Source organism: Parasteatoda tepidariorum, chromosome 1, assembly GCF_043381705.1.
Source record: "Parasteatoda tepidariorum isolate YZ-2023 chromosome 1, CAS_Ptep_4.0, whole genome shotgun sequence".
NCBI classification, from domain to species: Eukaryota; Metazoa; Arthropoda; class Arachnida; order Araneae; family Theridiidae; genus Parasteatoda; species Parasteatoda tepidariorum.
Genome location: NC_092204.1, coordinates 91,243,484 through 91,268,371, shown reverse-complemented (window position 1 = coordinate 91,268,371; position 24,888 = coordinate 91,243,484). Strand labels below are relative to the sequence as shown.

General features: G+C 27.6%; 1 protein-coding gene across 5 annotated transcripts; it reads left to right on the top strand.

Moving 5' to 3' along the window:
* Positions 1–994: 994 nt before the first annotated feature.
* LOC107454657 (disks large-associated protein 5) lies at positions 995–24,445 on the top strand. Of its 5 annotated transcripts, none has more exons than XM_016071923.4 (6): positions 995–1,188; positions 2,729–2,857; positions 8,524–8,684; positions 13,939–14,037; positions 20,739–21,048; positions 23,741–24,445. In XM_016071923.4, the coding sequence occupies exons 2-6, from the start codon at positions 2,740–2,742 to the stop codon at positions 23,869–23,871; spliced, it is 819 nt and encodes a 272-aa protein (XP_015927409.1). In that variant the 5' UTR covers positions 995–1,188; positions 2,729–2,739; the 3' UTR covers positions 23,872–24,445. The 5 variants fall into 5 exon arrangements, with proteins under 5 accessions (XP_015927409.1, XP_015927408.1, XP_071039960.1 ...); XM_016071922.4 differs by having other exon boundaries at positions 1,130–1,250; XM_071183859.1 differs by having other exon boundaries at positions 1,182–1,327.
* Positions 24,446–24,888: the final 443 nt, after the last annotated feature.

The window sequence follows — 24,888 nt, the reverse complement described above, 5'->3', positions numbered from 1 at the left end:
GTTTCAGGTGCGAGTTTTAAAACGAATTCAACATAGTAAATAAAATATATTAGTTTACAGAACTGTCCTTAATTGGTATGAAATGTTAATTGTTAAAATAGTAAAAAAAAAATTTTTAAGGTATCAGCACAAAGACAACAAAAGATAACACAAATACGATTCATCTGTATTCGAAAGATTCATACCATATGAATCAAGAACAACAGTTTCATTAATATTCATTAAAATAATAACATACAAAACTTAAAATGGCTACTAATAATGAATCAAATTCTTTTTTTATTAATATAATCTAATGTACTACCGGAGTTTTTTTTTCAAGTATGAATATTTATGAAGTTTTACTCATATGATCGTAAGCTATCGTTAAGAATAAATAAGCTTCAAATGCCAATCAACATTGTTATTAATTTTTCTTTCTTTTAAAAGTATAAAACTAAAGATTCTTTACTAGTTTTTTTAAATAATATAAATGTTAACTCTTAATGACATCTTATATTTGTTTATATATACATTTAGACACGACAAATGATGTTTAAATTTGTTTTATTCCACGTCTAAGAGTTTTGCAAAAGCACGAATGTTTTGCTAGTTTCATATTCTAATGTTTGCCAACAATAAGCAATACCTAAAGCAATGTAATTCTTAAATACAATTTATTTCAATATTTAATTAAAAAGCTTATTATTAAGTCTGCAAAAACGAATATTAAAACATGAAAGATAAATAACACTTACTCGACTATTAACGGTTATTTGATAACTGTCTCGTTTGGTAGAATTAATCCATTTTTTTTTTTTTAAATTTCCTCATTTTTAGGAAACCTAAATACTGATACTTTAGGCACATTTTTGTAGTTCCCTTTACATCTTGGAACTACACACGATTATTTTAAATCGTTTAAAAGGACACATCCGACGGACAAACAACACTGCTATTCAATGAAGGACAAATATTTGAAATTGGCGGCTAATCACATATCCCCACAGAATGTGACGTCACTGAAAGACCTTGATGATCTCGCAGGCCTTATTTCTCGGTGGCTATGGTACGAGTTCGATTTTCTGAAAAATTGCTAAAGTCATCAACTAACGAAGTGCAGAAATAGGTAGCAAAGCGAAAATAGGCAGCCGAATACGCTTCTTTTCTATCATTTGATTTGTTTTTAAATTTAAAAGAGCGCCAAAGGTACCTAAAGTTTCTACTGTGTACTTGTTAAATATTAATTTGGAACCATAGTTTTTAATAATGTGAACAAATTATTTTTCTTGCCTTTAAAAAATATGCCAATTGTCATTTCTCTTATTTTTAAATAAAATTAAAGCCTGTTTGTTGACTATTATACATTTTTGTAGACTGTTATTATTTTTGTAAATTGTTATTATTTGTCTGTTAGATTTCTTTTCATATGCAATGATTTTGCTGTTTGAGTTCATAATATCCGTTTTTCAAAATAGTTTTTTTTATATTAATGTTAAATTCTTTTCAGTTAATGCATACTTTCTAACTTGACCGTTATGTTTTCACCTTTTACCTCCACCTATTTGTATTATACGTACAAATCATACTCAATCTATTCGGCTTCTCTCAATTTTCTACAAGAAATATCTAGTACCTCTTTTCTTGGTTTATCTATTGTATCCTCATTTTAATTTAACTGGGCAATTGTAAATTTCTGAAGTTCTGGTTTTTATTGAAATTGCAATTGTTTTTAAATGATGCTTCTTAAACAATAGCAAAACTGCACATTTGGTTATAATTTCACTACATGAACTGGTACTTGCTACTATGTTTATTTTCTCCATTTTTAAATGTTATAGTCTTTAATGTACAAAAAGTAATTTATGAAACTGTAACATTTGGGTTTTTCTTATAAATTTTGATTTTTCTGTTATCTTGACTAATTATTACTTAAATTTCTCTTGCAAGCCTTGCAGTTGTCCTATTTTAAAGAAGAAAAAAAACAAGTCTTTTGTCCAATATTTTTTTCTTAATATTTAGTTTCAATTTTGTCATTTTTGGGAATTCTTTGAATGTTTCTTTTCAGCCAAAGAATGCTTAAATAATTGACAGACCATATTTTACTTTCAACCATTGTATTTATTGTTGTTTAAAATAATATTATATTAAGAGAAATATTTGTGACTTAAAAGTAATGTTTTCAAACTTGGAATTTTTGTACCAATAACTTTGTGTTCTAAAGTTAATAGTTTGAATTGGTTGAAATTTTGAATTAGCTACTTTGTTTCTAGGTTAAAATGAGCCTGTTTTTACTTACAAGTTTTACTTACCTTTTCAAAATAAGATGTGACCCAAAATGAATTCAAGTGTGATTTTTTTTTTTGTGTGTGTGGTTTTTGTTCAAATTTTAAGATATTTTATTTACTTCTTCTTTTCAGTGGAAGCATGTTTTTTAAGTGATATATGCTGAAAAAAAACTTTATTTTCTTTCATACTTGGATAATGTTCAAAATATAATAAAATGAAATTATTTTTACACGTTCATAAGTTATATAATGGCATAAAATTGTCTACTCATATTTGTTTAACTTTGATAACTTGATTTGCAATCAGTCACTTGAAAGGTTGTCCTATTAATTTATTATTTTTTTAAAATCTAAAACTTAACTGCAAGTAAACAAATGTATATGTCTTAATAATCTTACTTAATTTTCTATTTTATAAAAATTGTATTTTATTATATAATTTACACTAAATCTGTTTATAGAAAACATAATAATGGGAGAACTGTCTATTTCTTATTTCCGAGACTTACTTTCAAAAAATGTGGATTGCCTACAAAATTTTTGTAAGGAGTGGGAAGAAATATATATAGATTCATCAGTACCAGATGAAGGTTTGATTTTAAGATCATTTTAAAATATTGTTTATTTTCTATCTCAAAAAGTATTTTTTGAAATAAAATTGCAGAACAGTATTTTTCAGGCATAATCAGCTTTTTATTTGCAGGGATGAGATTTTTCCGCTTTTTTCACTTTTATCTCTTAAATTTCAGCTTTTTTCATCAAAAATTCAGATTTTCTAAAAATTTCATTTTTTTTTAAATAAGTATTCCGCTTTTTCAGGAAGTTCACCGATTTTCAAAGAGAAGCAGAAAATTCAAACTACATAGCTACCAATCCTTTCTCATTTTTACCTATTTTCTCCCCTTTTACAAGCAGCAGATAAGATTTTCCAAATTTTTACCCGCCCTCCAGATAGATCCGATTTTTATAGTTCAAACGACGCTGCTTCTGACAAGCCTTTTAGAGGTCCCAAGCCTGGAATCTGCTAATATCCCGATTCTTATTCACACGATTTTAATATCAAACATAGCTTTTCATATTTGCGTGTTGCGATTCACATTCACGCGATTTTAATATCAAACATAGCTTTTCATATTTGCGTGTTGCGATTCTTATTCAGGCGATTTGAATATTGTACGTTGCGATTCTTATTTACGAGATTTAAAAATCCGATATTGTGATTCGTATTTACGTCTTTTTAACAACCTATGTAGCGATTCATATTCACTTAAGTTTAAAATTCAATGTGTTGATTTGCTCATGCGGTTTATAATATCAAACATTGATTTTCGTATTTATACGCAATTTTAAAATAAGGCATTGGGATTCGCATTCTAAATGTTATGCATCATAATTCTTATTTATGCAATCTAAAAATTACGCATCATGATTCGTATTTACGCTATCTAAAAATTATGAATCGTGATTTGTATTTACGCGGTTTGTATTTTCTCATTTTCAAAATCGTATATCTAGTTTCATATTCATGTGATTTCAAAATCCATAATTGTTATTCATATTCACGCAATTTTAAGATCAACTATCGCGATTCTTTTAAGAAGTAAATTTTTTTTAATTAGTTACTATAAAGGTTACTGTTTTTCTAACAACGATTATTAGTATATGTAAGTGTTACAACATCAGAGAAACTGGAAGGGAATATATTCAAAACTTACATTCTGTGCTTGCAAAGAAGAAAAAATAGGATTTGTCACAAGATGTTTGAAGATGGACTAACAACTAAATATACCAAACATAAACGATATAGCAAACAAAAGCAATCACTTAAATAGGGATTTAATGAAGAAAAAAAATTTTGGGAGAAAAAGAGTTAATTAACTCATCATCAAAATTTTATTTATAATTGCTGTTATTTATGGTATAAAATGCAAAATTCTTATCAAATAAAAAACAATTATCTAAACAGTTGCTGATTGTCATGTAATTTTTCAAACTAAAGTAGCAATTTTTGCATGTTAAGGAGTTACTATATATTTCTACTTCACTGTTATTGATATGTTTCAGAGGGCTGTAGTTAGATTAGACTATATGAACATAATGATTCAGTCCATTGTTAAAAGTTTTTTTTTTCCAATATAATTTAAAAAGTATTACTGATATATTTGCTATAAATCACATAACAGTATTTATTAAAAGGAATGAAATATTAATTTATATTCTCATTAGTTTTAATTTGCTTAACCTGGTAGTTTTTCAAGTAGTAATTGTCTCTTATGTGAACTGAGGAAAAATATAATTTCCAGCTTTATTTTTTCAATTGGTAATTTTTTTTCTCACTAAGTGTTAAGAATCAATGTAATCGTTTTTATAATAATAGATTAGTACACAATTGTATGTCAACACATTATTTATTACCTTAAACTGTCTGGAATTTATTATTAAAGGGTTGTGCTTGCGTAAAATTTACTATCGTGGAAATTCAGCTTTTTTGCGTTTTAGCTAATCTCATCCCTGCATTTGGTCTGATTGTTCTTTTTAATATTTTATTTACAAAAGGATTACTTGGTATTAACTTTGAATATGTCATATTAAATAAGAATTTTTTTATAAGTTGTTTAATCATTTATTTATTTTCTAATTTTATGTCTCTGCATTTATGTACCCATTTTAATTAAAATTGAACTTGGTTTCATAGTTGTCTAATCTTTGGTTTTAAGTTTTTTCTTTAATAGAATAAAAATCTTTTTAGACTTTTAGTTATAATTATCAAATATTGAAATTTATAGAGAGAAATAAAACTTGAAAAACTCCATTACAATTTTTTTTTTAATGTTTAATGCAATGAATTTTTATTGTATAAAAAAATGTTTACTCTGAAATTATAAAATTTGAATGATTTCACAAACTTGAAAATTGTAATTCTCCTTTTAAAAAAAGAAAATTTACATATACTATATGATCTACGAACAAAAGCTTGCTATTGGCAAAAAAGTTAATTGTAAATAAATAAAATGTGCTTGGCCGTATAGAATATTATTTTGCTTGTAACTGATAAAACTTGGAAATTTTTCCAGTTCATTATGTGAAAATTATGGCTTTAATTTTTTTTTTTTTAAATTTAATTTTAAGCTTTTTTTAAAATTAGAAAAAATTAAATAGTTGAAATAAGTATGTGTCGATTACTATTTTAAATACTTAATTATATAATTTTTAAATAGAAAGAAATGAAGGATTAGAAATATTTTCAGTTTTAGGATAAATTTTCATTTTATTTTAATAAAATTTAATTCTTGCTTGTTTTCGTACTTCAAAGTATTTTTATATATTACTAATATTATTTAACATTTTTTGACTAATACATAAGTTGATGCTCAATAAAATATCAAGAACAATAATAAAAAGTGTTGTAACAGGTGGGCTGAAAAGTTCGTAGGGTATAGAAAAAAAAATTTTATGATAAAATTTCATTTTATTATTCAATAGTTTCCTTCAAGGGCGATACAACGCTTATAGCGGTCATATAATTTTTCGATACCATTTTTCTAGTACGATTTGTCTTTAGCCTCAAAATAGGGCTTAGTTTTCGTGACTACTTCTTTATGGGCGCTAAATTTCGTTCCAGCGAGCATTCTCTTGAGGTCTGAGAACAGGAAAAAGTCGCTGGGGACCAAATCTGGAAAATACCGTGGATGCAGAAGCAATTCAAAGACCAATTTATAGAGTTTTGCCATCGTTTTCATTGACTTGTGACATGGTGCATTGTCTTGATGAAACAGCACTTTCAGACTACAAATGGGGCCGTTTTTCTGTGATTTCCTAGTTCAAACGCTCCCTTAACACTATGTAATAGTCGATGTTGATGGTTGTTCCTTTTTCAAGATAGTCAATGAATATTAAACCATGAGCATTCCAAAATACTGATGCCGAAACTTTGACTGCTGACTTTTGCATCTTTCCAAGCTTTGGAGTTGGTTCCTCTCGTGCAGTTAACTCGCTGACTGTCGATTGAACTCCAGTGTGAAATTATGGAGCCATGTTTCACCCATTGTCATATTACATCATATGTCATTGTCATCATATGTCATATTACATCATTGTCATATTATGTCATATTACATTAACACATAAATTCAGATTTATTACGATTAAACAGCTTCAAACACAGCTCAGAATCATCAATTCGTTGTTGTTTTTGGTCAATTGTGAGCTCGCGCGGCACCGACTTTGCCTAGAGCTTTCTCATACCCAAATATTCATTCACGATATGTCTAACACTTTCCTTTGATATCTTTAGAGTCTCAGATATTTTGATCAACTTCACTTTACGGTAATCTAAAATTATTTTGTTGACTTTTTGATATTTTCTTTGCTAACAGCCTCTTTGGGGCATCCACGTTGCGCATCTTCGTCGGTGTTCATTTCGCCTCGTTTAAACTTAGCAAATCACTTCTCAATGGTTGATTTTTCTGGTACAGAGTTTGAATAATGTTTCTCAAGCCAAGCCTTTGCTTCAAGAGTATTTTTTTTTTTTGATAAAAAGCAATGCTTTATAAACACGCGAAATTCCTTTTTATCCATTGTTTTTAAACCAACAAAAGTTGCTTCACTAAAAATACTATATCTCACAAACTGTTAGTCCGACAGCTGTCAAATTTATACACGTGTCTTTCGAAGGTTAGAACTAACTAAAAATCATATGTTTTTAATAATAGTAGCCCCATCTATGTGTCAGCCTACGAACTTTTCAGCCCAACTGTTATATCAAATATTAGTAATTTAAAAGGTGTATTTTTGCAATTATACACAATTTGAATTTTTTATCTATACAATTTTTAAAAAATGATATATTAGATTAGTGAAATTTTTTTCTTCCTTTTACATGTTAAAAATATGTTTAACCAACGGTACCAAATAAATTATATTGATTTAAAAATTGTATCCTTATCTGTCTAAAAATGTTAGGGAGGTAACATAGCTTTTGACCATTAGAAAAATGTAAAGTATTTGCTATGTGCTTGGTCGTACTGGAAAAAACTTTTTCACAAACATGGTATATACATATTATGATATTGATCTTTATAGTAATATAAATATCAAATTCTTAAATTATTTAATGTTTAACGTGTAAAAAATTGTGCTTATGCTGAATATATATTAACAGCTAAGGATGAAACATGCACAATTATTGGACTGACTCACCTACTAATGCTTTTAAAAAATGATATATTCGTTGGGTGAAATTTTTTTTCCTTCTGATTTTTTTTTCTATAAAAATATATTTAACCAAAGGTACCATGTAAATTATATTGATTTTATAATCTTTATCTATTCATAAACGTTAGGTGAGGTAACATAACTTTGGACTAGGGATGCACAGCCTTTTTGAGCTTAGGGCCACTTGCACATCAGGTAGATTAACAAAAGGCTGCACACATATTTAGTCATGATGGTGGCAAATATGATAATTTTTTTATAAACATTAGTGTTCTAAGCGCAAAATTTTTTAATCAATAAACTTAATAACATATTTGTTGCAGAAAATTAAATACTTTTAATTAGTAGAATTTATTTAAAAATAAAAAACTGATACTTCTTTTTAAAAAAAACTTTAAGCGTAGTCATAACTGCCTTTAAAAAAAACATTTAGATTTATGTTGAAATCGGTACAAATATGCTGGAAAGTGGTAAGTTAGATGCACGATTTAAAACTCACTAATCATAATATGATAATAAATGTGTCGGAATATTGAAAACTACATGAAATTAGGTAATTATAAATGCCAAAAGCGATCGAAACATCACTTGGATTTATGACAAAATCGGCAAAAATTTAACAATTGCATATTCAATATCGTTTTACCAATAAATATTGAGTCTTAAAACCATGTGGAATTTCGTACCAATAACCAATGAAAAAGCTATCGAGAAAAATTTTAGATTTACAATAGAATTAGTATGAGTTTTAGCTCATTAAAAAGTGATGACTTAAAAGTGCGATTAAACGTTTTATTTTCTTTTCATTTTTCTATTTTAAAAAAATTTATTTGCGTTCAGAAGCTCCATTGAGTCGCAGGTTGCTTCCCTAATTAGAAAAATATAAAGTATTACTATTTGTATGATCTTACTGGAAAAAACTTTTTTGCAAACATTGTATACATACTATAATATTGATCTTTATTATAATTATTAAATTCGTAAATAATTGAATACTTAATGCAAAAACAAAATTGTGTTTATACTGAATATATATTTACAGCTAAGGATGAAATACGCACAACTATTGGACTTACTAATCTACTAATACGTCAGAAACTAAAGCAATTCCAAGGTTTGATTGATGATTCAGAATTTAAACGAGGAGAAAAAGAAATAACTTGTTTAGATCTTCAAGGATTTTGGGATATGGTCTACAATGAGGTGAATATTGTTCTTTTCTTGATAACAACTTTAAATAAATTTATTTTTCACTTTTTATCCACTTTAATTAAAATATATTACATTTGTTTTTATTAATTCTGTATGTGTGTCAATGTTTTTCAACAGATTCATAGATGTTTATTCATATATGTTTTTTTCTTGATTCTTAAATACAGTGAAACTTCTCCTAAAGGCCACCTCTACTTAAGGGCCAGTATTTTGAGGAACGAAAATTTTCCCCATAGGCATAATGTTAATTTTCCTCCCATTAGAAGGCCACATTTTCCTGACTAACTCCAATAAAGGCCATTTTTTTTTAAAAAAAATTCTCAAAAAAGCCATTTTTTTACATTTTTCTTCTCATAAAGGCCATAAATCTAAACAGGTGTGTCCAATTCTTTAACTAAAAAATAAGAGTTCAGGAATTCCAAACACCTGCACTTTCAAGAAAGAAGGGGGGGGGATTTAACACAATGAAGACTCAGAAGCTTTTCCATAAGTGAGAAAACAAGTGTTCATCACACTCTGTTTGACCTTTCAACTTCCCTTTTATGCTGAAAAATTTTGAGCATTGGGGGAGGAACTTGACCTTTTGTTGTGGGTGCACAAAGGATAACAGGTTTAAGCCTTTGTACTCTTTTGATAGTAAGAAACTAGAGTCCTCATTTACTATAAGAGTGAAGGCATATTGAAGCACAGTTTTTTACACTAGAAATTTTATGCTCAGACACAAGTAAAATTAAAAATCATGGCACCTAAACCAAGCAAAAGATTACATTTGGATTTGAGTGACAAAATCAAAGTCATGATCAAGGAACATCTGCAAGAAAATTGGCTTCACAGTTTAATTGCAGCAAGAATCAAATAAACAATGTTGTTAAAAACAAAGAGAGCTTACTGAAAGAATATGAAGATTTTAAAAATCGTGGGATAAAGAGAAATGAAAAGTTCTGTGAAATAAATGAAGCTGTAATTCAGTGGTTCAGATGTGCTAGGACTAAAAATGTCCCATTAAGTGGTACTTTAGTGACAGAAAAAGCCATTCAGATTGCAGAATCACTTGGTGTAGAAGACTTTTGTGCAAGCAACGGATGGTTAAATAAGTTTTGTAATAGAAACAATATTGTTTTCAAAACTTTATGCGGTGAATCAGCTAATGTTGATAAAGATTTGTGTCAAGACAGGAAATCAAGGCTTCCAATCATTCTGGCAGGCTATGAAGATTGTGATGTTTATAACTTAGATGAGACAGGACTTTTTTTCCGTGCCTTACCTACCAAAAGTTTAGTTGAGAAGGCAGAAGAGGCCAAAGGAGGAAAACAAACTAAACAGAGGCTCACTGTGTGTTTTTGTGCTAATGCTGCTGGTGAAAAGTTCTTTTTTTGGATAATATACCATGTCACTCGTGTTACGAAAACTTGAAAAGTGTAAAGCTTCAATTCTTGCCTCCAAATACTACGTCTGAAATTCAATCTCTAGACCAAGGAGTTGTACGCTGCTTTAAATTAGAATACCGACGTTTTGTTTTGCAAAGACTCCTTTCTCTTATATATTGCGATAAAAATTCATCACAAATCATTCAATCTATCACAGTAATAGATGCCATTCGATGGATTAGACACGCCTGGGAAAATGTAAAAGGACAGACAATTGTAAATTGCTTTAAAAAATGCGAGCTAAGCAATACAGCTTTAGAGGCCACTATCGATGCAGCTGATTTAGAAAATGAAGTGGTTGAGCTTTCAAAAGCTGCTGCAATTCAATATGACCCAAATTCAGATAAATATGAAAATGGGCTAGAAAGTTACGATGATTTATCGGAAGATTGGGAGAAAAGATTTTTAGATGATTTAGATACATGTAAAACATTAATATTTATTGTTTTAAGTTTTAAAAAAATACAATACATATTTTTTTTAAACTTATTTGTTCAATTTTTTCAGGAGTTCAGTCTGATTTAGATAATGAGAATGAGTCCCCCGTGCCATATTTATCAAACCAAGAAACGCTATTAGAAGTAAATAAACTGATATCCCAATCCAAGGCATTAATAAATTATGCGAATTTAACTAATTTGTTTTATAGAGTTAAGGAATCATTAGAAACTAAAATTGTTTGCGAAAAAATTGTAAAAAGTAAACAAGCTTCAATTGAAATTTTTTTTAAACATGTATAAAAACTTAAAATGTTAATAAACAGTTTTTTTCTACATAAATTTTGATTTCCTCATTTTATTTTTTGGTCACCCCCATTTAAGGGCCACCCCCATAAGGGCCAATTTTCAATGGAACGACAGGTGGCCCTTACCGAGAGGTTTCACTGTAGTACAAGATTACTCAAATTATTTTTCAGTTTTTAATGCCCAATAACACATACAACAGGGCTTCCATTGGCTACTAAATCTACTATTTTGAAGTTTCAGCAATCAGTTGTGAAAAAAATGGCCAATTTTTGCCAATTGGCTACTAAAAAAATAAATTAGTGATTTTTATTTCCATTGGTACAGTATAGATAAAAATTAGTTTCTTTTTGCTGTATCCATATACATTATCACAAACAAATTTTTTGGCCTATGCTATTACATTGAAATGTCTTATCTTGTAAAGTGAACTACAGCCATGTACTATTACAGAACAATCTTTGGTCCTTTAGGATTTTGTTTTAAACTGTCGCACATTATTATAAAATGTGTAGAATTTAATATAATATAATAAGAAAGTATAGTTGAACTTGCCTAATGTTTCTATTAAGGGAGCAAAATTTTAAGAATTGTTTTTAGAAATAGTAAATTATGTATTTAGTGATAATGGTATTTAAAAATTGACTATTTTAATGATTACTTATGAAATTTTATTCACCTAATAAAATATATTAAATGTATTTTTGTTTTAACGTATTTTTATTCTTGTAATTTCATTTTTCATAATTACAACTAACCGTTAACTCACATAACTGTCATATTTAACTTAGAAAACATTGTAGATCTAATCTATGTCACAATCAAGTTTACAATATTGTTATTTCTCAACTTTTATTCATTCCTAATAATATTTATTAAAAATAGAAATGATTATTTAAATAACATAATCTATTCAGGTAGAGCTCATACACGCTGTGTAATTAAGAATATTCTGTAATAATTCTCTGTAATTAAGAATATTCTATTATAAATATTTCCAAATACTCTGTTACTAATATTTTCCATACCTCCTACTTTCCCTTTCATGCATAACTTAATAAAAATGAAACTATACTATTTGCAAATTTCCATGGATCCTGAATTTGTAATTTATTTTACTCTTGAAATTTTCTCTGATTAATTATCCTTTCTCCTTACTAACAGACTTCAATGAAATCGTTGCTTTATCCCTTTCCATCTAGAATGTGATGTTCAACAATCATAATGAACTTAGATTGTTATAACACTGGGGAATGCTCTATTTCCAGATCATAGTCAATATAGTCATAGTCATGATTTTTAGTTTGATAAGTGGTGAAAATTGTCATTAACTTCTATAGCGATTTACTATTATTTTTTTAGTTGAAGTCTGTACAGTAAATTTCTAGTTAGTCTTCAGAGTTAGTCAAGTAAATATCTCGTTAGTTTTCTTTAGAAAATGCATTTAAAGAATTATATTGCACAAAATGAAATTTTCAAAACTGTAAATTACTCTTTTTTTTTAAATTAAAAAAAAAGCTGTTTGTTTCTTTTTTAAAAAAATAGTCTAGTATGTATTTAAAATGTTCTGATTACAAGCCATTTGAATAAAATGTCCCAATATGTGTCATATAAAAAATGTCCTAACTTTATTGTGAAATATTGTCTTGATTTTTATGTTGAACCACTACAAAGCCTACACATTGCAGTTTATAATTCTTTAAAAAAAAATTCTAATTCAATATTTGATTATTATTTTTACATTAGAAAATTTAACAGAGTTTATAACATATTAATTAGGTGTCTGTGTATTTTTTAAGCACTTAGTTAAGTTTTATTTTATTTAATTATAATTATTACACTCTGAAAACAGTTAATATTTGCAAATTTTTCTTTATGCATATTCCCTCATTTATTTTTTTAGTATTTCTGAAAACATCGACATAATATGATTATGTATGTTCAACAGATTGAGTTTATGGCTTTTGTATTTATAAATTATTATTCTATAAAGTGTAAATGTCTTAAAAAAATATATTATTTGGATTATTTTTATATCATTTTGGATTATTTTTATAAGAATATGTTACAGGAGAGAAACTTATTAATGCAGGTGGCAACTTTTTTGGAGACTATTTTTCATATCTCTAACAACTAAAGCTTCTATTTATGGAGTATTATCCAAGTGGCAACCCTAATAAATTTAATTGGATTTTTTTTCCGCATATTTTAGCTGCATGCAGTAATGCTAATTTCATAACTTCTTGATATTAATGCATTTCATATTTATTCAATGTAGCATTTAACTTTAATAATATTTCTTTGAGCTTCAATTATAACAAGAAGAAAAAAACATTATTTTTTTCTTTCATAACTTTAAAAATTGGAAAAAAATTTGGTATTACCACATATTCTACTTTCAGTGTTTAAAAAGTACTGACAAAACTAAAAGGAATAAAATTTTTAGCATGTTAGTAAGTACTAAATTATTTTATTGATACTTAGGAAATAAATGTAAATGCAAAGTATCAAGTTTTGAAACTGTCATTCAAAAAGGAAAACTGATACTGAAAATTAAATTCAAACTTTGCAACTTATCTATAGTTACTTCTTTTACTTTTTTTTTTTTTTTCTATTTTTTTCTTTAAATTTCTATGTAAACTCTACCTCTACTTCTATTTCGATTTGTACTCGTGTATGTAGAAGCATTTATATCAAAACCCCTAAATTTATTATTCTTTTGAGGTTCTACTGCTTTGAACCGAGTCTCTATGAATGTTGAATAGCAAAAAAATAATTTCAAAGCTTTTTTTAAAAAAATCATCATTTATATTCATTTATTTACTTTTTCCCCTGTTAAATGTTTTTTTCCCCCATAAAATTTTGACTTATTTTAAGTTGACAAAGTTTTCCTCATCTTTGCATTTCAAATTAACCCCACAAAAATTTTGAAACTCTGAATAAATAATAAAATTTTAAATTCAAAATTTCAAAGTATTCCTGTTCAAATCAAAAACAATCCACTGTATTAGAAACTGAACATAATATTTTTTAATGTTTTACTGTTGTTTAAATAGTTTTTCTTTTATGCTATAGGTAGAGAAAGTTACAAGGAGTTTTCAGAATCTTGTAAAAAGTAAAGAAAATAATTGGAATTTTATTCAAGACCAAGATCATAAAGTTGAAAATAAGAAGGTATAGTCAAATTCAATTGATATATATATAACTTCAAATAGCTAATGTTATGTTTTGTTTTTCTTTAATCAATTTTCTTCAATTAAAATAGCAATATTATATTCTCAAAAATAAGTTATGATAATTAATCCATGAAGCTTCCTTAGATTTCTGCTATGCAGTTGTTTGATAGAATGCCTTTTTTCTAGTTACAATTGACTGTATTTTATGAATTGTCTTCCCTAAATTTTAATGCAAACTGTATTCTTCATGCTAAAGTTAATACTGATTACTTACATATTAGGGGGAAATAATTTGTTTTTGAATTTCATAAAAAAAAACTATGAAGTTATCCCTGTAATCACAAAGTTGCTTTTTCTAAGAGATCACTGAAAACCAGCTTTCAATGGTTACATTTTCAAACACTGAAATTTTGTTCTTTTTTAGGCTTTAAGTTTGAATACAATACTTCGTTATTTTTAATATCCCCCTTCTTAAAAATCCTTATTAATCTTTTCAGATGTAATACTAGTAATTTTAATATAAAAATTATGAATGAGAACAAAATTTTACCTGTAATAAAGATTTGTATAATTTTTTTTTCAAGGGGACATTAAGTGGAATAAATTTTATTAAAATACAGTTAAATATGAACAGTTGCATGTTTGTTGTTGCAGTAATTAACTACATTTCTATTGTAGTGACAAAACTTAGCCCTAAAAACCACAAACTATTTCATTCTGTTTGCTATGACAGGTATTTATATTTCTAAATCTAGTGATGTGAGGCAAGAATATTCTCATGAAACTGAAATTTAGAGAATAATTGAGAACATTCTTTATTCTTATTAATTAAATACAAAAAAAAAATCAAACCTATATCTGAAATGCAATTCAATTATTATATTTAAACAGATCACAAGTTAAAATTTAGGTATACTTACTATATTGGTAGTTTTAATTATTGGTATGGATTATTAGTAGTTTTTAATTTCAAGAATTTCCTATAAACTACAATTATAATTTTTTTTTTAAACTAAATTTCTTTTTCTCCCCAAAGCATAAACATTTTAAATTCCTTAAAAGTTTCTAAGATAATCTTAGAAAAAAGTACGAAACAATGGGAAAGAAATATAAACTTTGTTGATCAAAAGCTGATAAAATCCTTTATACGAACATGGTTTTAAAGATTTTCAAATAAGTTTTATATAACTGAAAATTAAATATCTATCCTCTAAAGTTAAAATTTCATTTTCTCTAGTACACTATTTGTAGTCTGAATTAAATCTGTGATTAATATCTAAATCTGATAGCGTAATTCTTAAAAATAAATACAAATTCTTAATTAAGAATAATATTTTAAAAGCATCATTTATGATTAAATTGTGCTTTAGAATTAATTTTTTAAATTAAAATAGTCATTCTGAATTATTTTTAGAAAAAATTTTTATGTTTTAAAAATAATGTTCAAAGAATGCTTGTTTATTTTTTATTGAACAAATGATATATCAAATTTATTATTAAGCTTTTTCCCTATGTATATCTATATATTTTTTATCTTTGGGATGTTCGAAAAACGTTTCTCTTTTAATATAAATTTCTAGAATTTTACATCTCGAACTGAATCACAAGATAGTTAAAATAAGTCTTCAATTAGAATTTACTTGAAAGAATAAGTTATTATTATTTATTTATTTATTTGGTTTTTTTTATTTTTTTGAAATATCAATACAGTCGAACTCGTTTATAACGAGCACAAAGGGCCTGTAACATGTACTCGTTAAATCCGTAATAAACGGGTCCTTAAGGCAGGCTTGCAACCAGAAGAGGGGTGGGGGTTTGGGAGGTCAAATTATTGAGTTTACATAAAATTTAATTAATACTTACTTACTTTAATTAATTTAATTAAGTACCCAACCAGCAAAAAATTTCTAGTTGCGCTACAGTCTTAAAGGAAAAAAGCAATAAAGGAAAAGATTCTTAGCAAAACATTTATTTTTTTCATTAATCTACATATTTAAAATAGTAGTTTGTTAGCTTACTTTGAAGTTTCAGTTCGCGGTTTTTTTTTTATTTCGCGCGCATTTCTTATTTTGAAAAAAAGATTGCAAGACAGAAAAATATTGCTCGCTAAAATCGGGTTTTGCTCGTTAAAAGCGACTTCTGTTCCATAGACTTAACATTGATCCAACCAAATATTCTCGTTTCCCTCGGTAAATCCGAGTTCTCGTTAAATCCGAGCTCGTTATAAATGAGTTCGACTGTATTTCACAAACATGTCACGTTTTCTAGAAATTTATTTATTTATTTATTTTTTTATATCTAAAGGCTTAACGATAATAGGTTTGCAAAAATTTTATATGTTGAAATAGGTACCCATTTAAAAATTATAATGAAGTTAAATATCTTATCAGTTCTACCTGATTTGTTTCAGAATTTTTAGAATTCTTAAATAAAAAAATTTTTGTTACAGTTTAATTAGTAATTTAGGGTGTTTAATTCAGAATCTGTGTTTAGAAGAATTGGTATTTAATTCAGAATTTTTATATCTAGAATTTTTCATCTCTAATTGAATCACAAGATATGTTAAAATTAGTACCTATATAAAAATTATAATAAAGCTAAGTATCTTATCAGTTCTACCCAATTTGTTGTTTTAGAATTCTTAAATAATGTTATAATGAAAGGAATCGGATTATTTAAAATTTCCTTTCATAAAATTTTAGAAAAGTGAGTTGGATCATATATTTTTATAAATTACTTTTGGAAGATAAAATTGAATCGGGTGTGATGAACGTAGTTGTTTTCAAAATTTGAATTAATGTCTTTGTACAGTCTATATAAAATAATTTTGATCCAAACAACGCTTCATTAACCTCAGAATTTTTTAAATGATGAACTGGTGAGTTGCACAGTAACTTATTTTTAAAAAAATTAAGTTCTAATTTTAAAAAAAAAATGTTTTTTTTTTGGTTTGAATTACATTTTATTAAATATGCAGGGATGAGATTTTTCCACTTTTAAACGGATTTCCGCCTTTTTCGCTTTTGTCTCTCAAATTTCAACCTTTTTTATCAAGAACTCCGATTCTCTAAAAGTTTAAGTTTTTTTTAAAATAATTATTTCGCCTTTTCTGAAAATTCAGTCTTTGAAATAAAATAATTATATTTATTTCCGATTTGATATATAGATATAATATATCGAAAGATATATAGAAAATTCAAATTACGTAGCTGCCAACCCTTCCACATATGTACTTATTATAGGGGCAATTCCACGGAAGTGTCAACTTTTAAGTGAAATTTTTTTCTTATGAATCGCATATTTTAATTTTAAAAATATGTTCAAAAATAGCCAAAGTCTGCATATTGTCGTTTCATTTTTGATAATTTTAAATATTTGAATCTGGCAGCATTCTAAAGTAATCACATGGCTGACAATAGAATTGTTCACATTTGTGCTCAAATTGTTTTCTTGGAAAATACTTATAAAATAAAAGAAATGTATCTTTCTTTTGCAATATTTTGATAAAAATATGCATATAGTACAAAATTTAAACATTTAAAACATTATCATTTTAAGTTTAATATATAAAATAAAAGTAACTTCTTTTACGTCATTCCGTCACATGTCTTAATAATGCATAAATTTCCTGAGAACGAAGATAAGATGTGACATTGGCAAGTTAGATATAAAACCTCTTCAGAGACAACCTAATTTTCAAACTGTTGAAATTTTTACTAATTCTTACATAAATATTAATTCTGTTTATCTGTCACATTCTGTTTATCATTTACATATTAATAAAACATTTTTTTAATGAAGACTTTCTTCTACTAAACTTTTTGTCATTCAGTCATGGTCATTCCGTCACAGCAAATAGATGTTAATAACTGCTAGCCAACCTGATTTTAATTTTCCAAATTCACATTTTACATTGCTTACACATTATACTAAAAGTATAAAATAGTTCAGAAAAATAATAGCTGCAAAATTCGCAGAAACTACCGGTTCTAAGCGGCATGCCAAAAGCTTGGTTGCCAAAATGTCATTCCGTCGCGCAAATAAAAAGTTCGTAAAATTAAAAGTAAAAAAGATAGAAAATCCTGTTTTTTTTTTTAGTTTATGAAGCGCATTATGCCAATAATAATGATATGCATGAGAAAAAAATGTTTATTTGAAATTAGATACATAGAAACTTCAATTAATTGTTGTTTTGCAAGTCAAAATGTCATTCCGTCACATATGGAATTGCCCATAGCTTTTACCTTTTACGAGCAGAAAATAAGATTTTCCTCATTTTTACCTGTCCGCTAGATAGCTCGTATTTTCATAATCCAGACGTCTCTGAATTTTAATATCAAGCATCGATTTTCGTATTTACCTGATTTAAAAGTTGAGATTCTTATTCACGCGATTTCAATATCGTCCATTGCAATTTTTATTCACGCGATTTCAGTATCGTCCATTGCAATTCTTACTTACAAGATTTGAAAATTCAATATAGCAATTTGTATTGAGGCGTTTTAAAATTCTATGTAACAATTCGTATTCATGCGAGTTTATCCAACGTCGTGATTCGTTTTTGCGGTTGTAATATATCCAACATCTATTTTCGTATTTACGCGTGATTTATAAATTAGGCTTTGGATTCGTATTCACGCGATTTTAAAATTGTGCATCGTGATTCGTATTTACACGATCTGAAAATTACGCATCGTGATTTGTATTTTCACATTTTTGAAATCCAATATCGAGTTTCATTCACGTGATTTATATTCACGCGATTTTAAAATCCAATATCGCAATTCTTGAATTAGTTACTATAGTCTTGAATTAGTTACTATAAATGTGGAAGTTTTTCTATTGACGCTTATTGCTATACGTAGGCATTACAACATCAACGAAACTGGATGAGAATATTGTTACTGGTATTTTTGCTATAAATCACGATTTACTCACGTGAAAATTCAGCTTTTTTGCCTTTTGGCCAATCTCATCCTTGAATATGATACTTTCTTAAAATAGTAATTGTTGTTACAGTTTAATTAGGAATTTAAGGTGTTAAATTCTTAACATGGAAAACGTGTTTTTAAAGTTTTATGGTTACAGCTCATAGTTGCCTTATTTTTTTTTACTCAATAGTGCTGTGGCATGTTATAAAATCCAAATCTAATAATTTTAACCCATATCAATTATCTTAGAGGTGATTTATATAAAATATGAGATTTCAGTACTTCTTGCATTCTTGTTTCAGTGTTTTTCTTGAAAGTAAAAAAATTAATTTAATAAAGTGGCATTTTCATAATTTAATATATATTTCCACTTTTGTAAGAATTAAAATTTGACGAAAATATAATTACTACCTTATAAAAATAAAATTATTGATAATACCATACACTAGGGTTGGCAAGTTTTTGACACATGACGGTTATTACCATGGTTTTTACCGTCATGTCAAAAACCCATAGTTTTGGTAAAACTGTATTTTTATTTGAGTTTAACTGCTTATAATTTAAAATTAATTAATTTTTGGGCAATAAAATTTGAAAAAAAAGTTGTTAAAAGATATTTAAGAACAGATTCTTGCATTTTCTCAACATGTTTATATCAAAACATACTATTTGAAGTAAAATATTAGGATACTAAACAAAATTTTCAACATTTCCAAGCAGCACTTAGTTTGACATATTACATTACTGAAGAATGTCATGATTGATTACTTTCATTCATAAAATCTTGCTTTGAGAAACACATGTACACATAAAAAGAAAACTTTTCTTATCATTTTTGTTTTCAATATTTTACACAGAAATGAGACATGAAAAAACCTGGGAAATCCTTTTAGAGTTTCCTTGCAACATTGCAATAACCTGTTTTGTTTTGCTTCCATTGACAGAATCTTCTTGAATTTTGGACTCATCCATACTAAACTCAGAAATCGACTGGGCAATGAAAAATGCGCAAAATTAGTCACTTGCTATCATATGCTTCGGTACCGTGACCCCGACTACTGAACATGTAATTTTGTTTTTAATTAAGTTTTGCTTAATATGCTTTTTCAACTGAATAAAAGCTTTTAACTTGACAAAATAGCAGTAATTCTTGACTTAGAGTTTGTTAGTACTTACAAGTTTTGAAAGTTTATTTTAGCTTATTTCTAATATTTAAGAAATGCCAAATTTTAAATTATTCTTTTTAGTTCTTGAATTTATTAATAGTTCCAAGCTTTTTTGTTTGTTTGTTTATTTCTAACAATTAAGAAGTGCAAAATTTTGAATCATTTGCAAAGCAAGCTATAATGATAAAAGTAAGTATCACTATTTTCAATAAGTATATTACAATATTACTGTATGAATGTATATCCTTCTATAAGAATACATGTATATAGTTGCAAAATCAATAGCAATCATTAACAACATTCATTTATAAAGGCAATTATGTGAAAATAATATATTGTCCGCTATATGCCATAAATTTAAGAAAACAGTAGGTTTTTGAGAGTTTTTACCGGTAAAAACACGATTCTTACCACTGACATGTCAAAAACCAGTTTTTGACGGCAAAAACCCAACCCTGCCATACACCTATGCTCACTGATAGGCAGCAATAAAAGAACCTCTTTTTTAAATCAAGCATTGCATTGAAATCCCTTTTTCTTTTATTGTTTGCAATTTGCTTATTTTTTTTCTAATATATTCAATTTAATATTTTATTTTCTAGAAAACTTTGCCGGCAATTTCAAAAACTATAATATCAACCAAGAATCATGCTTCTGCTGCACGCCAAAGACTGGCAGAGGCGAAACAGAGAATGAAGGAACAAATGGCCTCGAAAAAAAATAAGAATTTGGATGATTTGAATACAGAGGCTGAAAGTAAACAGCCAATGTCCAATGTCACTAATATTCAAAATTCTCTGCATGCTAAAGAACAAGAACAAGCAAAATCAAGTCCCACAAAGAAAGTTAGGTCTCATAATAAAGTTACTGAAATAGAAGGAAAAGAAAATCCCTCATCTATTCTTTTGCCAGGTTAGTAATTGTTTATCAGGTTAACCAGAACTTGTTCTTAATCATCACTCGTTAGACCAGATAGTAGAGTAAAAGTTGGATAAATTTTGCAGGAATTAGGCCTCAAAGTCCAATAACTTAACTTTCTAGTACTCATGCCTTAGAGCAAATTTGCAAAAAGTTTTTTCTCCCACTAGGATGTTCACCCTCTTCTTGCTTTGTTAACCCCATACTTGCTATACAAAAAAAATTAACCATGAATGTTAACATTAAAATTGTTTATTGTATTATTGCAGATAAATTTTCTGATTCTATTTTAATTTAAAACTATTAACTAAATTTAAAACTATTCTTTTTTCTCAGTTACTATTTCTTATTGTTACTTATGCCATTTTATTTTATAACCGTCATTGAACAGCCGATCCAATTTTATGGGTTTTACGACTACTAGTGTTCAACTTCGTAGCCTTGTAATTTTGAACTCAATCCAGAAGACAAGGGAACTCCTGCTTTTTGATGGAGCTAACCCTCATTTGCGTTACATGGAGAGGAAGACCACGAGAACATCCCACGGCAAGGGGATTATAACCCATGATCCGTCTACCACTGAGAATATTTCACGTCAGCACTGCAGTGCAAGCCAGATGCAGAATTCGTATTGACTGGGATCAATACCAACAAACCTGCTCAAGTGAATTTTTAAGGCAGAAAGTGCGTTTCATGTTTTTTCATTAGTGCCATCTATGGCCAAGAATATGACTTCAGCCACACACACATCACAATCCATTTAAATCCCCAAATTATAATTTTGACCTGAACCAGATAACGGTCAATCTTCAATTCAGCCATTGGGTCATCCTGAGGAATGTCGCCAATAACCAATTGTGCAAGTGTAAATGTTGGATACAGTTGCAAAGAAAGAAAAGAAGTTATTTCACAACCCAACATTATTTCGGATTATGATAAGCATATGGGAGGTGTAGACCTACATTACAATGCCATAGCTAATTACCGCATCAAGATTCAAGGTAGGAAATGGTGCTGGCCATTATTTACAAACATCATTAATAGCGTTAAAAGAAATTCATGGAAGCTAAATAGAATTTCATTTAGCTCAAAATTCGCACTTATAGGTTTTAGATCTTATATTGCCCTATTAAAATCTGAATCCAAGAACAATCCATCTGGTGAAAGTACATTACAAGTTACCCATACTAACAAAGGTCGCCCATCATCAGCAGTTCTACCAAAATAAGTACAGCTGATAGAATCGGGCATACAATTAGTGAGCATTTTTTTAAAAAAAAGCCCACAGACGATGTAAAGTGTGCAAAAACCACATGGTTTATTTATGCATCAAAGTCCATTTGTATACAAAATGTTTTCATTAAAAATATAGGCGTTGAACTAAACGAATTGTTCATTGATCTGGCCAATGGTGCGTATATGCACCATTTCATTTCTTAAATAAAATATTACTTTTCATGCACAAAATTTATTTTTTGTTTTAATGAATGTAATTTAAACATATTTCAATGAAAATAATACCACATTTGATAAAATATCTATTCTTGGCCTGAAACAGGTTAAATAGTGGTATTCGCTTATTACTATTTGTTTTTTTATCCTCCAAACTTGTATTGTACTTGTAGCAGTCAATTTAATTATTAAAAATTATTAATTAATAATGTTTGCGTTCAATGAGTGTTATGGTCTAAGACAGTGTTTCCCAAAGTGTGGTACGCGTACCCCCAGGGGTACGGGAAAAGTTTAGCGGGGGTACGCTTTCTTATACGAGTCAACAAACAAAAATTTCACAAAATTTTATTTAAAAACAAAGCTAGCCATAAAATTTATGATTACCTATTTTTATATTGGCTATTTTTTGCAAAGTTAACAGTTAATATTAGTGGTGTCAACAACCAGTCGTGATTTCTAAATTTTGTGCAATTTTTTTTTGTAGTAAAAAGCACATTCATTTTTTGATTAGGGGTACACAGCGTTGTGAAAATTTTAGAAAGGGTACACAAAAGTAATAAGTTTGGGAAACGCTGGTCTAAGATAATAAAAGATTTAATCTTTTTTTATTTTTTATTCTTAAATATGCAGATGTTGAATAATTTTTAGTAAGTTAAAGGATTAATTCTTATCAAGTTTAATAAAAAATATTTTAAGTTTGATGGCCACAAAATAATGCAAGTTTTTCAGAACTTGGAATATTAAAATATCAAGGAACTATCATATATTTTTTTATAGAGGAAGGTCATTCTGAAAAAAAAAGTTTATTGAATTTTTTAAATAAAATAAAATAAAGTTGAGAAAAAAAATATTTCATTAAGCAAACTGTAACTTTAAGATAGGTGTTTAATTTAGTAAATTATAACGTCTTAGTTGATTTTTCTTCTTGCTCTATTTCTCTTTTTACCGCGTTTATATCAACTTGCCTTTGTGTGTCTGTTCGGGTGGAATTTTGTAATCGATTTTAAACTAACTTCCCGACTAGCTACAGACTTCAAATTTGGCACAACTTTCCTTCTCTGCAAATTTTCAGATTTCTCCTATTTTAATATGTACTTGATTATTTAAAGTAAGTTTTTTTTAAAAAAATTAGTTTAAAACTTAACTCATTTTGTAACAACCTTTTTTTAAATGTAATGTGTTCAATACCATTTTAGTGTAACTAAAACAATATTAATAAAGCCTTTTGTTTTAGAAGGGGAAGCTTCATCTACACCCTCTAGTCGTAAAAGAAGAGAAGCAAATAAGGATTCTATACCGCTTCAGTGTCTTACAAGATCAGCCAAGAAAGCAATGATGGCCCAACAGAATGCATTGCAGGAATGATATCTCTATTTTTTCTGTTATTACTTCAGTGTCTTACAAGGTCAGAGAAGAAAGCAATGGTAGCCAAAATGCATTTAAGAACTTATATTTCTCCTTTTTTTTATATTTAAATTCAGTGTCTTACAAGATCAGCTAAGAAAGCACTGATGGCCAAACAAAATGATTTAAAAAATGTTTCTCTTTTTTTGCCACTTCAGATCAAGATCAGCTAAGAAAGCAATGATTGCCAAACAAAAATCATTGTGTGACTGATATTTCTTCCTTTAGTGTGAAATTATATACGATGTGAATTATTATACCTTTTCTATGTTTTAGAAGCCCAATGAAGGCCCCAAAAAATATATATATAAAATTTTAAATTATGTATCAGAAATTTTGTGGAAAGAATATTCTATTTTTTAGAGTTTTTTAAAATCGGCATCTAAGCCAAACATGCTCGTTACATATTTTATATTACAAAAAACTTATACTGTAATACTACTTAAAAAATATCTATATTTTTTTTTTATTCTTGTCCTGATGAACTATTTTTTAATTGTCTTTTTATATTTTATTGAATAAAAAAATTTAAAAATAACCTGAAGTCCATCTTGTTTTTAATCATCTTGTTTTGTTTTATCTTGTTTAATTTTTTTTTTCATTCTTAATGTTTGTTGTTATTACTTATATGCAGGTTAGCAAAGTATTATGTCTAATCATGTAAACGAGGTTTTGAGGAAAATTCAGGCAGCCATAGGAAGAAATTTTAAAAATTTGTCGCTTCACAAAGTTTTTCTTGTTAAAAAACATTCTATGTCAATTCGAGTATTGATTAGCTTGAATTCCTTAAGGGGGGACCCCACCCTGAGATGGTAAAATATTAATGTTTATCTTGAATTTTTTTTTTTTAAGTAATAGAGACAATGCAGAGACTCCTTGTTTTTTTATGTTATTTAGCTACAATTTAAGTCTATTTTAAAAAAATTTATTTTGCATAATAATAAAAAATAAGTTGGTGGCTGGTCATCAAAAAGTAGT